General features: G+C 38.3%; 1 protein-coding gene across 1 annotated transcript in view; it reads right to left on the reverse strand.

Annotated features, from left to right (window-relative positions):
* Nucleotides 1-7,052: 7,052 nt before the first annotated feature.
* Nucleotides 7,053-19,283, reverse strand: part of LOC113490214 (centrin-3) — a 23,108-nt gene continuing 10,877 nt past the window's right edge. The window contains exons 4-7 of the mRNA XM_026866504.1: nucleotides 16,427-16,567; nucleotides 14,560-14,674; nucleotides 11,815-12,006; nucleotides 7,053-7,493 (exon numbers count right to left, since the gene is read on the reverse strand). Coding sequence (XP_026722305.1) covers nucleotides 7,450-7,493; nucleotides 11,815-12,006; nucleotides 14,560-14,674; nucleotides 16,427-16,567 — 492 coding nt within the window. The 3' untranslated portion in view covers nucleotides 7,053-7,449. The remainder of the gene's footprint in view (nucleotides 7,494-11,814; nucleotides 12,007-14,559; nucleotides 14,675-16,426; nucleotides 16,568-19,283) is intronic.

Below are 19,283 nucleotides of genomic sequence, written 5' to 3' on the forward strand. Positions count from 1 at the left end.
TCAGGGGGAGAAAATTTGACTTAAGTAAACACTAATTCGAGATAAAACCTCACTCATTTGAGTATATTTAAGTAAGAAATTGTTGAAAGTTACTGCATCATACCCCCACCACACCTAGAAGAATTTATAGTATTAAATGTGTGAAATAAGAAGGCCTAATAAAGCGTTGTGTTCTGAGAAAAAGCATGGTTACTAGTTGCATTAGAAATAGTGTTAGAATGACTTCACTCTGTGCAGTAAGAAACAATTTCCACTGCTTTTTACTTTGGCACACCCAAGAAATGCGCTGTCCACAACTTTTTAGAGCTCGGGTGCCAAATTCATCTTGACACAAAACAACACAGAATAATAAAAAGAGTAAGAGGACACAGATAGGGGCCGAGGAGGAAGAGGAGAGGCATGACACCACCAGATGAGGCAGCTATTGATCAAAAAATCGTTGAGTACAGAACTTTCCAGATCGTTTTACAGCTTTTTTTTTTTTTTTTTTTTCCCCCCCCCCCCCCCATTCTGCTCTCCCCTAATTTACCTGAGAGAAATGAGGGGGGGAGGATCACACACGAGACAAGCCTCAGGGTGCCTGTGGGAGGGAAGAGGGATGCAGAGCGTGGCAGCACACAGGGGACGGGGACAGGGCAGCCACAGACCCTGGTCACGGAGCAGGACAACATGGAGCGAGTCCAGCGTGGGGGAAATGATTTTGTAAGGGAGCCTTCTGAAGAACTAGGCACTGAGTTACAAAGCTCAGAGTAAAGGAGGGTGCATGCTTAAGGCAGGAAACAATGAGCAGATGGGTGAGCTGTTTGGTTGTCAGGACAGAAAAACCACAGTTGTATCCCCATAACACATGAATAAAAGAAAACAAAATAGCACATCTTCGACCAAGTGTCTGTTTTCTTGGTAAACTCAACACATCGCAAGCAATTAAATCTTTTTTCTGTCCATTTTTCTTTCAGCTGCAAGGTGACCCAGCACAGAAATGTGAGCTTTCTGTCCATGCAAAATGCTCAGTTCCTATTTGTACTGCAAACAAGTTGCATCCCAGTTGATAAATCGCTATTGTATGGGTGGAAGAGGCCCACAGATTTTTAAGGTGTGTGTACACACTGAGAGAGTGAAGAGATTTCTGGTACAAGAATTCCACCTGACATCTGATTATGCTGGTTTTGTTTTTCTAACTTCAGAGCCCTCTTTTTAGCCATAACAATGGGTCCCCCTAGTGGGTAAAAGCATAATCGACAAATTTTGTCCATTTAAATTCCCTCTTACTGCAATATATCACATTTGATTACCAAGTGGAACCTGATGCTTGTAGAAAAGCAAGCGCAAAAAGGTATGGTTAACTTTTGTGCAACTTTTTAAAAACATACAGCACAGCTATAGTGATATATATATTCCTTCTGAGCTGTTTCATTAAGGAATCAAGTCACAAATCCTTCTGGTGAATTACTAATGTGGCACAGAAACTGTACCTCAAACACCTTGGTTTTAAAAAAATAATAACACAAATAAATTTTTCTGTTAAGGTTGCCCTGACTAAGGTGTAATCAATTTGTAATCCAAACTGTGTGGGAAAGGCAACACTTTTCTTTTTAAAAAAAAAAAACACAAAACCAAACTAACCAAAAATGAGTCACACTAACACTTCTCCAAGTCACGATATTCAGTGTTTCACAAAGTAATGAATTAGATGCTGTTAGCACTGCAACTGTTTTTATAAATGCAGCAGCCATTATAAACAGGTATAATTAGTTCACTTGTGTAACTCCAGATACCAGTACCTATTTTATTAGCTGAAGGAGTCTCAGGTAGGATAGTGGGAGTTATATTTTGCTCTTTAGAAGTATCAGGGAATAATTTAACTGCCAATGGAGACTGAAGAACTGACTTGATGAATGCATCCTTCAAGCTGCAAAATCCTGAGCAGGATCATTCCTCAGCACTGAGGAACGCTGGAGAAGGGGGGGACCACAAACCATATGTTTTAAGCCTTCAGATATTTTTGCCTTTTTTTAATGCCTTTTTTAAGGGAGGTCTGTAGCATGCTATATGAACTAACATTTTTTATTAATTTCATTTTACTTAGCTTGCTTGCCTGTGATTTTTTTTTTTTTTAATATGTACAGTAATCACAAATGCCATACAGATATTTTACTATTTCCTTTTTGCATTCCTTATTACAGCACATCCCTGTGCTACCACCACTGTGCAGTTTCAACCTGTATCATGGTAGCTCTGCCTTTCACTAAACAGGAGAGCACTAGGTGGCTGGCTTCTCTCCCTCCCCACCTCCATCACAACTCCATTTAAAATAGATTTATTATATGAGCTTGCACAGCTCCTTTTCCAGTGGGTAACTAAGACATTTCTCTACCTCACATTTCCATTTACAGCTGGGATGGTTGCTGTGTTGCAACCTCTCTGCCTCCAGTAGCAGGCTGGGAAGGGCTCCTTCCAACACCTTGGAGAGCCCATCAAGCAAGAACAGGTTACTGAACTTGATGTAAATTACCACAAGTTTTTGACAGCACAAATTGTCCAAATTCTATTCACACCAATAAAGCAGGCTTTACTGTCAGTCAAACTTCTGGCTAAGCCTATTCTTTATTCCTTTAAGAGGAATATTTTAAAGAAATTATTCCTTCCTTTATTTATTCCTTTGGAATTCCTTTAAAAATGCGTTTATAAGTACTTTTCAAAAAGGTAACGGCTAAAAAGTGGCAAATACAACCTTCACTGGCTAAACACTCGTATGTCATTTCAAAAAGACCTACATATGGAAAGTTCCCACTTATTATATATTCTGAGAGCTATCACTTCTGACTGCTGGTAATTGCCAACATGTTCATTTTGCTTAGCAACAGTTTTACAGTACATGAACCATTTGTGCTATCATAAGATATTTGCAGATTCTCTAGATGTTTATGGTGTTTCCACTGATTTTCTGGTAACGTGTGTGACATTAGAGGGACCTGTCCGAATGGATTTGTCCAGGTTTTCCCTCAGTGTACTTCAGGGGACATGGAAGTGCTCAAAACACTGACCTTTTTTTCCCCCCCTCTGTGGAATCATTTCTCTTTTATTACTCAAGGATGAAAACATTCTCAGCATCCCTACAGACTTACTTCAGCAGCAATTATAGCGCTACAGAAAATGACTTCTGCAAAAGTTTTGCTAGTGCCAGCCACTACCTTCTACAAACTCTTGACCTAATGGAGAAGTCAAAGAAAAATGCAGCTCTCACTTCAAATATGGTTCTGTGCACAGCAAGGAGAGTTTCAGCCACAGTTACTACCTGCTTAATAGTAGGACACAGCTTGAGAAAAACAAGTAAAGGGTTGTTTAAGTGAGCAGTGCATCCATCAGATGGGAGTGGACAAAAAACTTCAACTATGTGAGGCCTAACGAGCACTTGTGAGCAATCCACATGGCAACTGGATGTAGGGCAGCTGTCCTTATCCTCTGTTCTTGTGCCATTTGCGATAAAAACCTCTGCCAACAAAGCTTACTAAGCTGTGACATCCCAGAACTCCACATGGCCTGCAAAATTTGCTTAGGATAGCTTAGAAGTTGAAGGATTTCTCAGCACTTGGCTTCGTGCCATAACCTCCTACAATGCCAGTCTCAAATTAAGACTCTCTCCGAGATGCAGCCACACTGCAAGAAGGCAAGATGCACCCGTGAGCGACGTGACAAACCTGAAGGGAGCCCAGGGGCAGAGAGATTGACGGACCCCGGCGCTGTTCCCTTCAGGCTGTCGTTCCTCCCGCGCAGGCCTGTGACACACACAGACCCCCCTGTCCTTCTGCTCCAAGCTCGGGGCCAGCTGGGTCTCTTCCCAGCACCTCTGTGCTCATCTCTCCCTTCACAAACTGCCTCTCTGGCCTCCGCTTTGCCGCCAGCCAAGTTGTCGTGGTTTTCCTTTTCCCCTTTGCTGAGCTCCAAGGCCACGGTTAAGCCAGGCTCTGCTGCATCTGGTGAAGACAGCCACGTCACCAGAGTGCTCCCGAGGTGTTTCTGAATGCAAGCAGAGCCTCCACGTGATGAGGCACATGTAACCTTAACATTGCCATTCTCTGACTTTTGATGACTTAACCGTGCCACGGAAACTCTCCCATGAATAAACACAAACCAAAAATGTTTGACGTGACAAACTTAGCACTGAAAAGTGTTCTAAAATAAGCCAGCAGAGTAACATTTGGTATACACTGCGCTCTGACATGGTATTTTTATTCATCTGGAGGTTCTCAGTTTCCTCAAAGTTGCATGGGATTAGTTCGGGAAGTGATGGACTAGTTGGCACAGTCAAACAGTTGTTACTGTAAACTCAACAGAGGCCCCAGCGGATTTTATTGCGATGGATTATGACATTCCCTTAGCTGCCACTTTTGGATTTCTACCAGACATCACTGCCCTCCAAAGCAGTGGCGACACAGAAAAATTTGTCCCAGGTACTCCAGATCAGACTCTGCTGTTTTAACACTAACCTACCTTTGCAAGTCCAAAAATAAGGCACACATGTATTTGAAAGCTGCCTGGGGAATAATGACTGTTGAACCCTGTTACCATTCTTCAAGAGATAGATTTAAATCTGCAACCAAATGATTCCCTCCTCTGACATCAGACAAAGAATGAAAAGACAAACGCTGAGAATCTGTAACCTATGATACAGCAAGGAAGCTACCAAAAAGCACCAGGCCAGGTGTGAGCCCCACAGAACTCCTGAGTTGAACATACATGTCATTGCTGGGGCCAAGCATACAGTTGAAAGTTCAGAGTTTAGATCTTACCCAGCTGCAGACTCCAATCTATCACACTGTCAGTGAACATCAAGAAAGGCCAACAGAAATTGCAGCATCCCCGGTACACAAAACAGCAATAAGCTCACCAGTCAGCAGCACAAAATGAGCGTGATTTTGGAATGCAAGAATCTCCCAAACGATGGAATGCAGAGAAAAAGTAAAGCCAAACATTTGAGATGGCAGCATGAAATAACTACGCTGATTGTTTCTTTTTTTTTTTCTTCTGTGCCACTCGCACAGTCTAGACAACCTATAAGATCTCTCCAGTTCACTGGCCTGTGCTTTATGGAGCGTTGCATCGTTGTTATACAGCCTGTAACAAGTCCTGCCACATCTGCAAGAATAGAGATTTTTCAACTACATTGCCAAAAAAACAAGAAATAAGGCCTCAATCCAGAAGAGACAAAGTGCATCTTGCTGGAAGAGCTACAAACAGAAAGTGACACCTGTCAGGATATAATTACCAGCCACCTACGGAGGAACAGGACCGTAACATCCCACAAAAGCCAGTTGTTCAGCAGCTGCAGCAGCATATTAGAAAACGGGCACATTCAGAATAAAGGTATGCTTCTTGGTGAAAAAGGTTTTCAATGACTAATAAGGGACGTTTTAAGCTCTTCATCACTTTCACTGTCTGCAGAAAATAAAAATGCCCCTGAAACATTTTACATAAGAGGTTAAAAGAAAAGTCAGAAACTACTGAAGTGGACAATTCTCATATTGTTCCTAGAAAATACTTAGGAGTAGTTTTCATAAGCTCAGTCCCAAACACTGAATCTTTTCCCCTCAATATTCACCTCCCAAACAAATCTGCTAAGATTGCAAAATACTGGTTAAAGTTGGGATTTGTGTGTGTGTCTATGTGTGTGTGTGGGGGGGTAACTAAGTTTTACATTTTTTGTGGGCTTTTTTTGCTATTAGATTGTGAAACATTTTACTTGACCTGTAAGAAGTTTGCTGTATTTATTTCCAAGCAAGATTTTCTCTCCCATGGTAGAATCCTTCAAGTCTTATTATTTCCCCTTTCCCATCTATTTATACTGAAATTAACATGAAAGAAACAAAGTACATCTATACTATATATAGCAGAATTTTTCCCCATAGACATCAATCTTCATCCTGCAAATACTTTATGCTGTTTACTTTTTGAGAAAGAACCTGCTTATAAAATCCACCACTGATGCAGCAGACTTTAAGACTGAGACATTAACTGAACATTAAGATGACTTCAATTTCCTAAAAAACCCCACCAATTATTCCTTCATTCCCCCAAGTTACATATTAATGTTTTCCCTCACATTTTTCCCCATTATATTTTCAAAATTAAAAAAAAAAAAAAATTCAAGTATCTCAACAGGAATAATGTCCTTTCCTAGCAAGGGCAGTTCTAAAGACATCCCTGAATGAGAGCTGATGGCCACACACCCCACTGGGGTTCAACAGGAGGTGTCTGTTCACAGTACTTGATGAGTTGTAAGGAGCCACTGCTAGTCATTCTGAATTGCTTGGACTTTCTGTGTGAATGGACTGGTATCAATGGCTTAATAGAGCGCAACACGGCATTGTGCAGCTAAGAATGTTACAATACACACCCAAAAAAATAATAGGGAAAAAAAAAATAATCTATTGTGATGACCTTCTGTCTTCAATAAATAACAAACTCTGTTTGTGCAGGGCAAACCTGTTCATAACCCCAGGATTACTGACAGTTAAAAAACAGCTGCTTTTCTGACAATAAAGATGAACACAGGATTAACCAAGATTTACATTTTTTGATATATAAGGAGAGTGAAATTAAAAAGAAGAAACTACAACTAATATACAGGAAATCTGGAAGATTAACCCACAAGAACTCTTCTGGAAGACATCTGGCAAACTAGAAATATATCCAGACTCTTCAAATACTTTAAAAGTTCAATTCTTCTAACTAGGTACTGCAGAAAGTGCAAACAGTGTCTCCAGCACTATCAGAGCTGCAGATACTGAACAGACAGCTGCTGGCTGACATCTGCATGATTTTTGATAGGTTTATCATAATGGATAGTGGCCTGCCCTTTGCTATCATAGCAGAGGTAATACAGAGTTAATAAATCGCATCTCTGAGAATGCAAATGCTTGCTCATATAATGGTAACATTAATCCAGAATGGTGGAAATACAAGCCTATAAATGAAAAATAATTATTTCCCTGAAGGATTTTACATTAATAGTCCAGTTCAGATAAAGATACAAAAAGAACACTTTCAAATAGTAATAGTAAGGAACATTTTATTAAAATGGAAGTTTGTCAAACCTTATGTATCAAAACTAAGGCCACAGCTAATGCTAACACAAAGTCAACTTCAAAAGGTTCTTATGATACAATTTAGAAATCTTATACAAAGCTATTTTACAAATGAGTACTAGAACTTTCTGAAATGCAGCATTACTTGTTCTAAAATGATATATCAATTATTCTAGTGATAATATTTAATGATACAAAGTAGTGAACTATCAGTGCATATAACCTGTCTTTATTTTGGTCCTGTGAGGGAGGTAATTTGCTGCACCACTCCAGCTACAGAAATGAATGGAAGTACAAAACACTGTAATGGAAGCTGCCAATGTTTCCTCCCTTTTGTGCTGAGTTCATTTCTTTTCTTCTAATGCTAAATGTCTCCAGTCATAATAGCAATGAACTCCTCTTGATTGACTGTAGAAAAAGAGAAAATCGTTAGACAAGCAGCAAACATCCATAAACCATAAAAGAAAATAATGTAGATGTGTATTATAGTTTTTACTTAAAGGTTTTGCAGTTAGTGTTCATTGTGTCTGATCGATTACTCATCAGGGTTTACAAGTTTGGAATTTTTTTTTGCACTGAACAACAGAGATTTTGCCTTTTTTCCCCCATATGAAAGGAAAATTCAGAATGAAAGCTTAACTGTGTGGAATACTTAAGCCAGAATCTAGCCCTGAAGCTATTATTTCTAATTATAAAAGTAAAAACACTCTAGAAGTAAAACAAGGTAGGAAAAAACCACTAAGTATGTAAAAAGATGGCTACACAACAATACTTTAATATTGTTATTAACATTAAAAAAAATTAAAAATGGTAGATACATTTTATTAAATAAGTGCTTTTTAAGCAACAATCCTGCAGCTCCAGTTACAAATTGTTTTATTCTTATAAACATGATTCAGACATTTATGTCCAAACTGCCTCCCCACCCCAAACCAAGCTATCCCTCTCTCAAACCTGTAACACTTGCCAAACACAAAATTAATTTTAAGATCATCTACTCATGATTCCATAAATTAGCTAGAATTAAAATGGACTTTTGACAAGCTTTTCCCCATCTGAACTTTCTTCATTCTTCAGTTATAATTAAGAGAAATCTTATACAAATGTACTTGAAGAAATTAAGTCATAATAATAAATTAATTAGCAGTCATTAATTATTTTGCTGCACTTATACCTGAGCTATTGACCTTACTCATATGTTAAAACAGAGCCACTGTAAAAGACTTAACCAATGAACATGTTCACTCTTCAACTAATTACTGTGGTGGGGAACGATTAGAATAAGTCAGTGGTATGAAAAGACCAGACACGTTTGAAGAATACTCCCTGACAATTATCTGTCCCGGCCAACATGTCCAAGCTATTCCTGAACAAAGCACTGCAAAGTAAGAGCTACATTTACTGCTAGAAGAAAATGAAATTCAACTTTGTTAAAGAATAAAAAAAACTCCAACTTTAATCTGCCCTGTTGCAACACATACCAAAAAATATGAAACAAATAAATTTAGTCTAGCTTAGGACCCTGAATTATCAGTCCATCATATAGCTATGTCACGTTCTATGATACGTAACAATTTCCACAGCTTTAGCACAGCAACAGCACAAGCATCCTCTCCAAAGCATTCTGTTTTAGAACATCTTTGTTAAACAATGCTGCAAAGTGGAAATACAGCACTATGACAAATACCGTAATATTCAAACAAACTGCAAAGAGAAGCGTAGTTACAACTCCCAGTAACTCCGTTATTCCTCCTCAGACTTAGGATCTGCTCACAAGTTAAGCACAAACAAGTCAGAAGCAATGTCTTTCCTAGCACCAGATTTCCCTCAGTTCCATGACATAAATGATAAAAGAACAAACTGGTATCACAGATAATATGAAGAAAAAGTTGACTCAGACCCTGGGGACTTAAAGGAGCCTGTTATTTCAGTGGAGGTTTTTATTCCTAATTCTGTGCCAAAACCCAAGACTGGATTATGCTTCCTACAGATGCATCCACCCAAGACAACAAAAATGGCATGAACTGACAGTATGGAGTTTCTAAAAATACATCTTGCTCTAAAACAAAAGTCATTCCTAGGACCAGGAATATGGAAATAAGACTATTTCCGGTTTTAAGGCAGACAAATATGTCAAAAATACTTTCTTCTGAAGAAAGTTATGTACAGTGTACCAGTAGAGCTCAGTGGTTTTGCTGGAAACACAAGGGTCCAAAGAAGACTGGCTATCACACAACAGACCTACGTCACCATGACCAAAACAACCTCTCACATAGGAAGGGTGTTAAACCACAAGTGGTATTATCCCTGTATTTGAAGACTCAACTAAAAATGCTACCAACTAACAGTTTCAAATAATTTTTGGCAGGAAAAGGAGAATTAGATGACAGCAAGATTTTGCTACATGACCCAGATGTTTGAAGCTAAATGGAACAGTGATTCACAGGATTATTTACTTTTTCAGAATGAATCTTTAAAAGCTAGAAACAGCATCAGTTTTCTTTAAAGAAGAGAAAATATACAGAACCTTAAGGATAAGCAGCACCACATACAAACATTATGCTGTCAATCTTCCATATTCGATCTCACGCTTGACTGCTCAAGAGAATGAATGGATGAATGAATAAGAGAGTGAGCCACCCACTCATAGCTGATCAATTTGAATTAAAAAATGTAACACTGACCCAAAATAATTATGACCCAGTAACCTTCCTGAAAGGAGCTAATGGTCTACATTCAGTTTGTAGTGATCAAATAGCCACATGACAAAAAAAAACATCCCTGGACCCATGTTCTGACATCTCAACTGGCAGCTCCAGGAGAGCAACACAGAAGAAAATATGTTTGCAGATGAACCATACTCACTCACCTCTACAGCTACACCTTGCAAAAACCACTCCCTCGAAAGTAAAATTAATCTAAAATAAAAGTCAAGTTAGCAATGCAATGTTCTTACAACTCATTGTTTTAAAAGCAAAACAAGCTCAAAATTAAAGTATCTACCTAGACTAGCAATCAACCTGATGGATTGAGAAAACAGGCATCATTCACTGCCTGCTTGGCAGCTACTGAAAAGGAAGTTAATAGGTATCCTATTGTCTGCCAGAATTCACAGCTGCAATCCTGTGTGTCACTACAGACAGGTGCCTGAAAACAGGATCTGCAGCTTTCACTATACTGACCTGCTTCAATTATCCTATAGGAAACACTGAGAAAAAACAAAATCTGTTTTCTCAGGATGCAGCTCCAACAAAACCTGATCAAGTAGTGAGACAGTTCAGGGATCTAGGCAGCAAGAAAAATAACACTTAAAAACCTAAACGAATAGTTTTCTTCTGGCTTAGATCCTTTAATCACCTCACCTGTGGGATCAGATACTGCCAGTGCAAGAAATGGGTGCAAAGACACAGCTGGGAGCGTGAAGAAACATCAGAATTGTACGGTATGGATTTATTAAGGAACCACGGTCTCAGACCACAGAAAGACAGCAGAAAACAACAGCTCCATCACACATTTTTCTCAACACTTATTTAGCAGTAACAGTGTCAACCTTAACACTCTTCTGGCAGTTGAGTCACTGACCTTTCACTATCCTTGTCTCCAGGTTCCCTATTTACACCACCCCAGCAGAACAAGAGGTTCACATTTCCACACCACTGACCATGTTTAAAAATCCTGCTCTTCCTCTTGAAATAAAAAGGGTTGTTTCATTACTTGACTAATTGTACTCCCTGGTACGCAGTAACATCTATCTCTAGGGAGAAGTGTCTGTCACAAAGCTGACGATGCAATTTTTTTTCCACTAGTAGTGAGAGTTTTGAGTCCAACAGATGTGGTAGCTTGCAAAAAGAGCTATTGTTACAGGAAAAATTGATGAACTCTAGTGAAATCTCAGACTTGAGTCACCGTCCCAAAAGAAAAACTTAGAAGTAGGTTTTGATGATTTAAAAATGCAGTGTTTATGTAGACGGTCTCAAGTGAGTGGTCCCTGAAATTAAGGTTTCTGGTAAAGACAAAAGAGTGCTTTCAAGTTAACAAAAAAGCACCTAAGTCTCAGTGTTCACGAAGATTTAATAAGCACAGTATCAAACTGAATTTGTTAATTCATTCTTTATCTAGCTAATAAATGCCTTCTGCAGCCCACTTTGTATGCATCTTGTCAATTGTCCAGAGTAATTTTTCACACCATGCTCTTCAGTGCTCTGAGGTTCAGTATCCAGGCTGATCCTGCACAGACACAGGCTACAACCAGCATCATTTATTAGCTTAATACTCCGTATCTGACTACCATGCTGAAATCACAACAGTGACACATCACCGCTTAAGAAATACTGAATAGGTGATCAGAAGAGTTTCTCTTAGCACTTTAATCCTTTTACTGATTTATAAAGATATAAAAATGTCACGTAGGTACACGGAATCTCCCACGTAACAGTTCAGTTTCTTCCACCTTCAACTACACTTTCACTCAACTTTTAATGGACGTTGGTTGAATAAGAGTTAGTGGTGAATCAGCTTGAGAAATCACCTTGATTTTTAGACTCCCAACATGTGTTTCCAGGAGCAGTAGTTGTCAAAACCGACTTCCATTATTTGTAAGCCACAGTAAGTTTAAGCTAAAAGCTATTTAGAAGGAAATTAAAGAGGACATTTTCACAACAAAACCCCATTTAAAAAAAGAGGAGAAAATTAAGAACAGACTATACGGGTTTTTGTTTCTAACACCTACTTTCTCCATCTCCATCCTTATCAAATTCTTCAATCATAGCCCGTAGTTCTTCATCAGACATATTTTCACCCAATTCTCTAGCAACTCGGCGCAGGTTTCTTAGACTTATTTTACCAGAATCATCATCATCAAACAATTTGAATGCCTTGAGTATTTCTTCTTGTGGGTCTCTGTCCAGTATCCAGTCCGTCACTGTATGAAGAGTACCTTAAATTAGACTAAAATAAATTCTGAGGGGTAAACTCAAAATAACCTTAGAAGACTGAGGCAATATAAAGAACATACATTTCCAATTTCACCCTTTCTTTCATTTTTATGTATTTCAATTCAACATGCATATTTGTTTGACTGTTATCTGACCTCTCCTTCTCACCTCTCTTTTCCCAGGCTGAGTTTCTCTTTAGGACATACCTGTTGCAGTGGAAAGCTACATGACAGTTTAGGTGCTTTCAATACACTTCTCAACAGGAATTAAAAGTATACACATGCCTCTCCTCTGTTCCAAACTTACCTTTCAGGAAAAACAACTCTGACAAATGAAGATGTGATTTTTTTCTTATTTTATGCTTTGATCAGGATAAAATTTTGACTTGGAGAGAACACTGAAACACTAAGTAATAAAAAACATTCACATGGAACCTCTCCTTTAGATACAAAATCACACTAACAAAAACCAAAAAAAGTCTAAACCTAGGGGTTATGAAAAGAACACTGCTATAAACTGCAAGATGTTAATTCTGAAAGGATTCATCAGACTTTATTACTCCTTTATCACAACCATTTGTCAATTTCTGTAACAGAAAAGGCAAACTGGCCACAGAAAATATTTTTCTTGTAATTATTTCAGACCAATCAACCATAGTAGATCTTCACATTTTTATACCTGTTAGTTTTGTATTACAGGGCTTGCTATTTATGACTTTCATCAAGCCATTAAAAACACATCAACCCCATTTTGTGCACAGAGAATCACTTAGCATCTGCTACTGTCTGCAGATGGAATGACTGATCTGGCTTGGCAAACTTGACAGGAAAAAATTAGATTCGAGCTCATATAAGGTCACTACAGCAATAAAGTTTACGTGTCTACATAAATCCCCCAGATCTATACTAAAATTTAAATATTTTCATTTACACTGCATGACAGTATTACATAATTTGAAAAATTCTACCTTTTGTGGCAAAAAGACAACTGCAATGTTAGCTGAAGAACAGTAACACATGACTGTACAAAACAAGACAAAAAGTAATTGCATCTTTATACATTTCAGATAGGCCATTCCTACATTTAAAACCATAAATAACACTAAATTATGAAAAGCTGATGGCTCAAGAATTGCTTGGCTATATTTACCAGCTCTTCACAATTAAATCTTCTATAACCTATTTTCACTAACTCCCTGATCTTTCTGCTAGAAGTGGTATGATGTTTAATTCTGTGCTATAGTCAAACGGCATCACAGCAGCGCTCAAATCCGATTCAAGTTTTGGGACAGGTTCGATCACCTTCCAAGAGAATATTGTGCTTTCTACAAGAATTCTCCTAGCTTCTCACAGCACTTACAGACTGCTCATATGGATAGCCAGGACAGAACCAGGAAACAATGAACAATGACAGGACTGAACATCAGAAATTAAAAAAGAATTACACAGTAATTACAGTATATTCAATTACATATTATAGCATAATGATGTAATTATAGTGGTATTATTATTACTATTAAATCAATACTCTCCTTTTTTTTTAATTATATCAGGACTGATCATGTGTATTTCCCCACAGGCCTTACTTCTGTTTCTCTTCTGACTTAGAATTTTCTCTAACCTGAAATAAAACTCTAAGAATATTATCTGACATTAACAACACATTCTGCCCAATCCTAATCTGTTAAATCATTACAATTTGCCACGTTTCAATCAATAACTGTTTTGCCACGTTAAGTACATTGTAGCCAAGAGCAAACACACAGGTACTACACTGGGGAGGGATTTCAGAAGCTTTACAGAAATCTAATACCTTGGACACATGGACTGGAATAATTAAATAGAGATGTAAAGCCATACGGGGTGAAATCCCACACAGCTTATTTTTTGGGGTAAACACATATTATATGCAAAAGTATAAATTATGTGTAACAACCAAAAAATCTTCAAAGAAACTTTATCTTTAAAAATTCTGCATATCACTACATACTCAAAGCATGTCAAACTGTGCAATACACAACCTTCAGATAAAAGAAACAGCCTAATAAAATTCCACTGTTTTTATCAACAGTTGAAAATCCTTTAATATTTAACATCTGTTTCAATTTCTCTTATCTTTGTTATATATGAAGTCTGTATTCAGTTTACAGTTTGTCTCTGTTCACACTCCTTCCCATGAAATTCAATGCCAAATACTTTTCCACAGCAGGAAGGAGAATCTTACAAAATCGATAAAGAACACGAGAATATCTACATTTTAAGTCCACATTTATTCCTTTGTGTAAGTTTGAAAAAGATTAGGACTGTGTATACTCTATTTCCTTTTATACTGTGGCTATCATTCACCTCTATGTATCAAACTGAGTATTCAGAATACAAAGACTTATTTTCCTCCACTACTGACTTAAGAAAAATATGAAATCTCTGACTTCTATTTCTAAATAGTACCAGGTAACTGAAGAAGTACACAAAGTACTGCTTCCAAACTGTAGTTGCTACTATACGCTACATTTCTGTAAAGGTACACATTTACATACATACCAACTTCATTAAAATCTTCAAAGGTGATCTTGCCTGTCGCTTCTTGATCATAATTTTTAAGTATTTTCAGTACATCAGCTTTTTTAACATCAAAACCCAAGGCTCTCATTGCCACCTTTTGGAACAAAATGGAAGTGCAACCACATATGAAGATTAAAATACAGATTTAACAGATTACTTTTTATTTTCAGTAATTACCATCTTGCCCAAGAGAGAAGGTCTGTATTAGTGTTTTAGCAACAATAATAAATAAAATTAAATAAAAATGCTTTCTATATAAAATTATCTGAAAACAATATTAGCAAATGGAACATCAAGTTACAGTGAAAAAACTAGCCTTTGCATTTTCAGGGATTTTACAGATTGGCTCAAATGTTTCATAGGACCATAGGACAAGCAGACTTATTTTCCTCATTTCCAAAAACATTTCAAGTACTGACATTTTTTCAAAGATAAAACTGAAAAATCATTCTTAAAATTACTCTTCTTCAGTACTCATACTAAGTGTGTGAACATTTATGGGTTTACAAGTCCTCTTACGAGCAACTTCACTGCTTTTCCAGTGAACAACATAAACCAACCTATTTTTTTATTTTTCCATTATGTTAGGGAGTACATGTTTAGTTTTTAACTGAAATGGCAATTTCTCAGCACATACTACCTTGACTTCCTCCAAATTGATGAATATAAACTAAAAAGGAAGGAGAAAACCACAATCCTATTGGATGTAGCCATCCAAAAATCTATAGCGTATTTGCGTTTTGTAGAGGAGGCAGTTCTGTTCTTTTATGTATTTTTGTTCTTCTGTAGTATAATCTTCAGGGCCACAATATTTACTTAGGCAGCTAAGAAACAGCTTTGCAGTTAATCATGCCAGCTGGGAATTCAAAGCATACTATAACTGGAAAAAGTGTATTAACAGTCCTGAAACAGTCCCTTGTATTACCCTACTCACTGTAGCTTCCAGAAAAGATAAAATACATGAACTCTGAAATAAAGAGAAGGGAAATGCTATACTTAAGACATTGCTCTTAACAGCAATTAACAAAATTTTTTTGTCCCCGTGAGTCACTTGGTAGAGCCAGAATGTGGAGCCAGCAGGTTGGGTTAAGTATTCCTTCCTCAAAGGATCTCAACCAATATGTGACAGAACCACTGGACCCTCCAAAGCCACTTTTTGTTCCTGATGCAGTATAATCAGAATAAAAATTCATAAAGATTCTATTAAAGCAATTTTAATAAACTTCATGTACTACTTCTAGAGACTTCCAGGTGGGAGGACTCACTAGGAAAGGCTGCCATCCTAACCACTATTTGCTGAGAGCTGTGAACGGGAGAAGATTTCACTGGAAAGGGCAACTATGGAGCCCTTCCCACGAATAAAGAGCATGCTTCATCCTACAGTCCACAGGCTCCCTGTTGAAAAATTCAAGTGGGTAAACTCTGTCTTGTAGTCAACAGTTCTACAGATTTGATTTACATTTTTTACCTAAGCATCTGAAACCTGTGGATTTTCACAACACCAAGCTTTAGATTATATAGTGCCTTTAAAAAGGACCAGCTTTTCAAGAGCTTTTCCCACTTAGTCATCTGTCCAAGCTAAACCCTGGGGAGCATTCAGACCAGTATTATGACGGAAACTACAGCAATTTTGTTTCTTTGTCAAGTTTATAGTGTGGGAAGAAAGGCTAATTCTTACACCAATGCAACGTTTCCCACCCCCCTCCCAATCTTCACTCCTACAGCTCAGCAAGAGATCTTGAACATGGAGCATTTCTTAAAGATACAGTCAACATCTCAAAAACACACTAAAAACCAGATACATATTATCTGTCATGAAACTGTTTAAATCGAGAAAACCTTTTACCTTTAATTCATGGTAATTTATTGCTCTGTCTTTGTCTGTATCAAACAACTCAAAGGCATCTTTAATTTCTTGCTTCTGCTCCTCAGTCAGTTCTCTTCTTTTCTTTTTTCTACTTTTTTCTACGGAAAGCTCATTCCTATATGAGAAGAAAGAAATTCAGTGTAATTGATTTCTTCTGGAAAGATATCACTGTAGGTAACAACTTCCACCAATAAGAAATTCACCTTAATTGCATAAATCACTACCTTCTCTGTTCAGCCTTTTCCCAGCTTGTCCTGCCAGTTTAAAATAACACTTGAAATCGACAATTCCTCTGTGAAAGCGGAATGACACCTCCACTCCCCCACCCAAAATAAAACCAGCACAGGTGTTTTGGTAAATAAATACCCACCACAAAAACAGGGTAGAAAAACTACCAGTTAAAAAGAATACTTGAGGTTACAAACTAGATTAGCAGCTGAAATGATACAACTGAAAACACTTGTTTCTGAACTGCAGCTTAGAAGAATTTTGAGACACAGGCCGCTGGAGGCTTAACTAGAACAGACAAATTAGTTGTCTGGCTACTAAAGTGGGCATTAGGTGCCACAAACCGGCTTTGCTGCCTGTAACAGTTCTTAAGGCAATTGGCATTCATGGATTTTTTAAAAATCCTTTAAATCACACACATACACACTGTTCAAAAGACTTTCTGCTCTGTTTTGGTATACACAAAAGACAAGCCTCCCCCCTGCAGTCAGCAAATCTTGCTCACAAACAGCCCTCTTCCTTGGCTAGTCTAGAAATAAGATTAAATTTTCAGGTAACAGACAGAAAACGTATGATTCATATATTGGGCACAACAGCTGAAAAAGCTGAAAAGAATGGCACTGATAAAACGTACTTTGGACCAAGCTAGTAAAGGTTAAATTTTGCTGTAACTGTGCTTTATTCACAGCAATGAGATTGACTGCTGTAATCCAGAGTAATTGCTTGGAAGATGTCCACTTCAGAGCGAGAACTCTAATTAAAAAACAAAAGTAGTACATTTGAATTAACAGGTGGTATCAACTAATAATGTTAGACTACTCAAGGTACACTGGTACACTCTGGGAAGAAGCAGGCATGCATCAAGCTCACAGCATACTGTGGCTGTGATGAGCATGGCTAATTGCAGCGGTAAATCCCCTCCGCCGTGACCCCGAGGCCACATGAGATCTACTGCATCCAGCTGTGGGCACCCCAGGGCTACAGAAATGTACAGAAAGTGGATAAAGCCTAAGGCAGAGACTCCCTGGTTGCTGCAGCATATAAGAAGCTGAAGAAACTGGGTTTAGTTGGACTAGGTGGGTGAAGGCCAAGGAGAGGTGATCTAAGTGCTGTTCTTCACCATCTGGAGGGTTATTATACAGAAAAGAGTGTCAGGTTCCCCTCAGAGGAGCACAGTGAAAGAACAAGAGACAACTACTACAAAATGCAAGAGAAAAAACTGCAGCTAAGGGAAAACGTTTTCCCAGTATGAGTGTTTATAGGCTGGAACAGCTGCAATGAGACTGAAAAGTCCCCACTGTCAGAAATTTTCAGAATCTACCTGGAAAAAGTACTCAGCAACCTCATTCAGTTTTGAGTGGGACCTGCTCTGAGCAGAAAGCTGGACTAGATGACTTCCAGAAGCCCCTTCTAACGTTCTCCTCTCAAGGAAATGCTTTTTACACTCATTTATTTATTTGCACCAGAGGAAAAATGCATGCTCTGTCACCTACTGTAAAACGCATAAGAATTACTGATGAGTGAACAGAAAACCGATTTTCAAGGATATTTATTTTCCGAATCTCCAGTAATGAGCCGCTTTTTCTTCTCCTTTGTTAAAAATTTGCTAATTTTAATCAAAACCAAAGATTAAACACACAGCTGGGATTTAGCTTTCAACAACCACTGAAGCTACACCAGTAAAAATTCCAAATATAGACAAGAAAAGCTCAAGCTGCACAAGAAGGACCTGCCTCAGAACATTTGAAATTGTCAAAGAGTGAGAAATCCTTAGCAGGCCAGTGGGGGACAGCATGATTTCACATAGGCTTTGGATTACTATAGCTTTTGGAAGGACTAAAATAACTCTGTGCTGGCCACATAGCTCAGATCCAGAGAGCCCACATTTTGTGAGCCGCGATGACAAAATCCATTTATAACTCTGAAAGCAGATTAACGCCAGACTTTTCTGGAAGGAGCATCTGGCTACTTGAGTGTTTATTTAGTGCTTAGCATAAAGTGTTTCTTTCAAGAGACAGTACTTAAATGCAAGTAGTTTAGTTGCACTTTTACAACCGCTTTTACCATATGAAGCATGAAGTTCCCAGACTTGAAAAATTAGGATCGTATATGCCATATAAGCATATTAATTACACCTGAAGACAAGGATTTGCCAGGTATAAACTTCATAAGCTGAAACCCTTTGTAAAACAGTTACTGAATCAAAACTTGAAAATTAAGGATCGTATATGCCATAGAAGCACATTAATTACACCTGAAGACAAAGGTTTGACAGGTACAGGCTTCGTAAACCAGGCCCCTTTATAAAACAGTTACTGAATCAGAATAAAAAACAAAACAAAACTCAACAGGCTAACAACGCCTATTAAAACGCTTTTTAAAGATGTATTACTTAAAACAACTCAGAAGAGAGCGTCTCAAAGCCAGACGCGACGGGCCCTCCCCTCTCCTCAGTAAACAGACGCTGCCGAGCCTGATCCGCCCACGGCCCCCTCCGAAAGGATCAGCTGTAAGCGGCTGGAGGCTGCGGATGACCCTCGCCGGCACACGCCAGCTCCAGGCCCCGCCGCTGCCCGCCTCCCCCCCGCTTCCCGACAGTACCTCCCCC

Source organism: Athene cunicularia, assembly GCF_003259725.1.
Source record: "Athene cunicularia isolate RWA chromosome Z unlocalized genomic scaffold, athCun1 chrZ_part3, whole genome shotgun sequence".
NCBI classification, from domain to species: Eukaryota; Metazoa; Chordata; class Aves; order Strigiformes; family Strigidae; genus Athene; species Athene cunicularia.